The sequence below is a fragment of the Monosiga brevicollis genome, genomic scaffold (assembly GCF_000002865.3).
Source record: "Monosiga brevicollis MX1 MONBRscaffold_25 genomic scaffold, whole genome shotgun sequence".
NCBI lineage: Eukaryota > Choanoflagellata > Craspedida > Salpingoecidae > Monosiga > Monosiga brevicollis.
Window position 1 is genome coordinate 1 of NW_001865062.1, and position 4,334 is coordinate 4,334.

Sequence of the window (4,334 nt, forward strand, 5' to 3'; positions counted from 1 at the left end):
CCCTAACCCTAACCCTAACCCTAACCCTAACCCTAACCCTAACCCTAACCCTAACCCTAACCCTAACCCTAACCCTAACCCTAACCCTAACCCTAACCCTAACCCTAACCCTAACCCTAACCCTAACCCTAACCCTAACCCTAACCCTAACCCTAACCCTAACCCTAACCCTAACCCTAACCCTAACCCTAACCCTAACCCTAACCCTAACCCTAACCCTAACCCTAACCCTAACCCTAACCCTAACCCTAACCCTAACCCTAACCCTAACCCTAACCCTAACCCTAACCCTAACCCTAACCCTAACCCTAACCCTAACCCTAACCCTAACCCTAACCCTAACCCTAACCCTAACCCTAACCCTAACATACCTTCCTCCTCTCATCCTTACCCACTTTTCATCATCCTCATCCTCACCCTTTCCCTCACCCTTTCCCTCATCCTCATCCTCATCCTCATCCTCATCCTCATCCTCATCCTCATCCTTATCCTCATCCTCATCCTCATCCTCATCCTCATCCTCATTCTTCACCTTCATCACTTCTCACCCTCTCTTCTATTCAATCTCCTCATTCTTCATATTTTTCCTTTTTTTTTCACTTCCCTTACTTTCACCTACTTCTTTTCCTCTTATTTTACCTTTTCCTTTTCTCCTTTTTCCCTCCTTATTTCTTCTCCATCCCTTCTTATTCCAACCTTCATCTCATCTCATCTCCTTATTTTTTACCTTCAACCCCCATCCTTTTCTCCTCTTTATTCATACCCATACTTTCCTATTTTCATTTAATTTTCTCACATTTTTTCCTTCCCCCTCCCTTCAACTCTTCTCCCCTCATCCATTAACCTTCACTTCTCTTTTTTTTTCCTACTTATCTTCCTTCCTATACCTCTCCCACTTTCACTCACATTCTTCTCTCCAATCTCTCCTTCTTCCCGCCTCTCTTTTCCCACCTCTCTTTTCATTAATCCAATTTTCATCAAATCAAACTCTTATCCACACCATTACAACACCACTTTACCCCCGCACCTTTTATCTTCTTTCTCTTCCTCCTCCTCTACCTTCTCCTCACCTCCTTCACATTCTCAATACCTTCACCACCCCTATTTTTCCATCCTCCTTTTTTTCTCAATACTCCCTCTCAACAATTTTCAATTCTTTTTCCATACCTTTCCCCTACACTACATTCCTCTTCCCATTCCTTTTCCAATTTTATTCTCATGATGTTAATTCTCCCTTTCATCGACTCCTGACCCCTTCCCCTCACCTTCACTTCTTCCTTCTTTCCTCCGTGCCCCTTTTCGTCTCTTCCCCTTCCATCCGATCAATGCCCCTTTCATCTTCACCCATGCTTTTTGATTTTTTTCCTCGCTTCGTGTTCTGCTTGTCCCACTGCTCATGCTTTTCGCCACTCGCTCGCTCCCATCTCTTTCAATCCTTCCCCTTCGTTCAATATCTTCCGTTTACCTTTCCTATCCATCTCCTCTCTCGCCCCATCTCGCACCTTTTTTTTATTTATTTTTTTTTTTTAACTTTTTACCTTCCCGCCCGTCCCTCACGCCACCTGTTGCGCTTCCTCTCTCCAAATCTTTCTTCTCCTGAAAGTCGACTTTCCAAACCGATCATCTTTCCCTCAACTCTTGCTGCTCTTTCAATCACACATTTTGCCAAACGCCGCCTCCCCGTCCTGCTCTCTCAAATCCCTCTGTTTTGCATACTTCCTAATTTTTACCTGATTGCCGCATCTTCATCTTCCTCTCCGCCGCTTTGTTGCTCAATTCCTACTTCACGCTCAATGATCCGGTACCGTCCTCACGCCACCTGCTTCCCTTTCTCTCGACTTGTATCCTTGCACGCGTTTCAAACTTTTGCTTCCTCGCCTTGATATTATAAATTGATGTCTTTCAACAATCCTTTCACCAACGCATTAGCGGTTAGCCTCCGATCGTGTCGCTGTTAGCGGTTGCGCCGAGCCCACATGACAATAAACATTCTGAAAGTTTCGATTGAGTACCGACAGTACAGCGCACCAAAAGCTCGAACGTTGACTTGTCATGTAAAATTAATGGCCACCACGACAAAAAGAACCCAAAAATTGAACAAATGCGAGCAACGGGCCATTTGCGAAGACCGAGTGACAGCCGGGCCCCTGGTCACAATTTTCGGCGCACGTCAAAACAAAGCACACGTCAACTGCTTCATGCGCTTTCGGTGCTCACTTTGTAGTCCGCGTCCACCTGGAACCATCCTGTGACACGCAAGCCTTACCATTAGTACCCCCTCAAAGCGGCTCAAACAAAGCAAATGCCGCGCCTCAATACCAAATGGCAGCCTGCCCCCTGGTCACAATTTTCGGCGTACGTCACAAAAAAGCTTACCTCGCAATCGTCACACACTTTCAGTGCTCACTGTGGAGTCCTCATCTACCGTTGACCACCCTGTGACCCGCCAGCCCCACCATAAGTACCCCCCTCGATTAGGTTCAAACCAAGAAGAGAAAAAAAAAAAGGCGCGCCTCAACACCAAATGGCAGCCGGCCTCTTGGTCACAATTTTCGGCACACATCAAAACAAAGCTCACCTCGTATTCTTGACACGCTTGTGCTGCTCACTGTGGAGTCCTCATCCACCGTTGGCCGCCCTGAAACACGTTAGCCCCACCATTAGTACCCCCATCAACGGCCAAAACTAAACCAAAGGCGCGCCTTGGCTCCTTGGCCAGCACCAAATGGCAGTCGGGCATGTGGTCACAATTTTCGGCGCACGTCAAACCAAATATCACCTCGTATTCTTCACGAGCTTCCGCTGCTCCCTATGGAGCCCTCGTCCACCGTTGGCCGCCCTGTGACCCGCCAGCCCCACCATTAGTATCCCCCCTCAAAACGGCCTAAAGGTGCGCTCGTCAGCCGACACCAAATGGCAGCCGGGCCAGTGATCACAAGTTTCGGCGCACGTCAAAACAAAGCTCACCACGCATTCTTCGCACGCTTCCGCTGCTCAATGGGAAGTATTCATCCACCTGTGGCTATCCTGTGACACGACAGCCCCACCATTAGCACCCCCCCTCAGTAGTTCAAACCAAGAGAAAAAAAAAAGGCGCGCCTCAACACCAAATGGCAGCCGGGCCAGCGGTCACAATTTTCGGCGCACGTCAAAACAAAGCTTACCTCGCATTCTTCACACGCTTTCGCTCCTCACTGTGGAGTCCTCATCCACCGTTGGCCGCCCTGTGACACAGCACTACCGTCGGAAACGCCGGCGTTTCAAAAATCGCAAAAATCACTCTTGGTTTCGTTTCTGGCAGCGGGCATCATGGATAGCATTTTCAAAAGCGGGCCTAAGATCGGTTTCTCACCTGCATTTGAGCGGGAGTGCTTCGTGCCGGATCTGGCCAGGCTCCGTGGCTCTTGGGCCTAGCTAGCGCGTCCATCAGCGCACGAGCGGTTGCGGCTCTTCATGGGTCAGATCGAGGAAATGTCTTGACAACAAATGGCAGCCCATCACGAGATCAGCAAGAATGGTCCATCCACGACGGTCACGCGGCAATGTCGTTTGGCCACCCGTTCATCCATGACGTCGCTTGCACCTCGACAGCACTTGCCCGTCGCGCCACAACGACGAAAACGCACCACCAGGAGCGCGCGCGCGCCCCGCCCATGGCCCGCTTCATCGTGGCGCGTGTCAGTGAGAAAAAAAAAAAAATGAAGCCAAAAGCAAAGGGAAGGATATGGAGGCAAGAGGTTTATGAAGCAAAGATTCATTTTATTGAAGCATATCTTAGCCAGTCAGAGTAAAACGTCGCAGTCGATTCAGCAGTTATTGAAGATACTAATCATGATGACATTCTGACATTCGGTTCTGTGTTCTGATTCTCAAAAGAGCTTCCTGTGTGTGTGTTTAGCGAAAACTGTCGAGGGGGCCGACTTGGGCTTCTGCCGCACTGGGGAGCAGGATCCTCGCACTTTCAAACACAAATTCCACAAGACGCCAATGCCCATCCCCTGGAGGTAGACCAGGAACGGACGAGTACAGCCACTTGACAAACGGGTCGCGCGTATCGAAATCCTTCAATGTCTGTTCCCTCAAGTTGTAGCCCATCCGCTGGGCCAGGTCGCGCAGCCCCTGATGACAGTCCGAATAAAGGAGGATACAGCTCAGGCCCGAATTCAGCCCCTGGGACTGCCTGCAACGGTGATCCCATGTATCCCATCCACGAATCTTCCTTGGCATTCCACAAGCGTAGCAACAGGCTCTGTCGGGGTATGCGAGGTGCACTGAACAATCACTTGTCTCGTGTCCTCCGAAGTGACACCGCTCACAAACACGATGCATACGCA

General features: G+C 49.6%; 1 protein-coding gene across 1 annotated transcript; it reads left to right on the forward strand.

The window, feature by feature from the left end:
• On the forward strand, positions 1-1,980 carry MONBRDRAFT_28249 (uncharacterized protein; the record flags this gene model as incomplete). The annotated part of the gene is made up of 2 exons (XM_001748667.1): positions 1-1,223; positions 1,930-1,980. Coding segments are annotated over 2 exons (1,274 nt in total), but the record flags the coding sequence as incomplete, so codon positions are not given.
• Between the last annotated feature and the right edge of the window lie 2,354 nt (positions 1,981-4,334).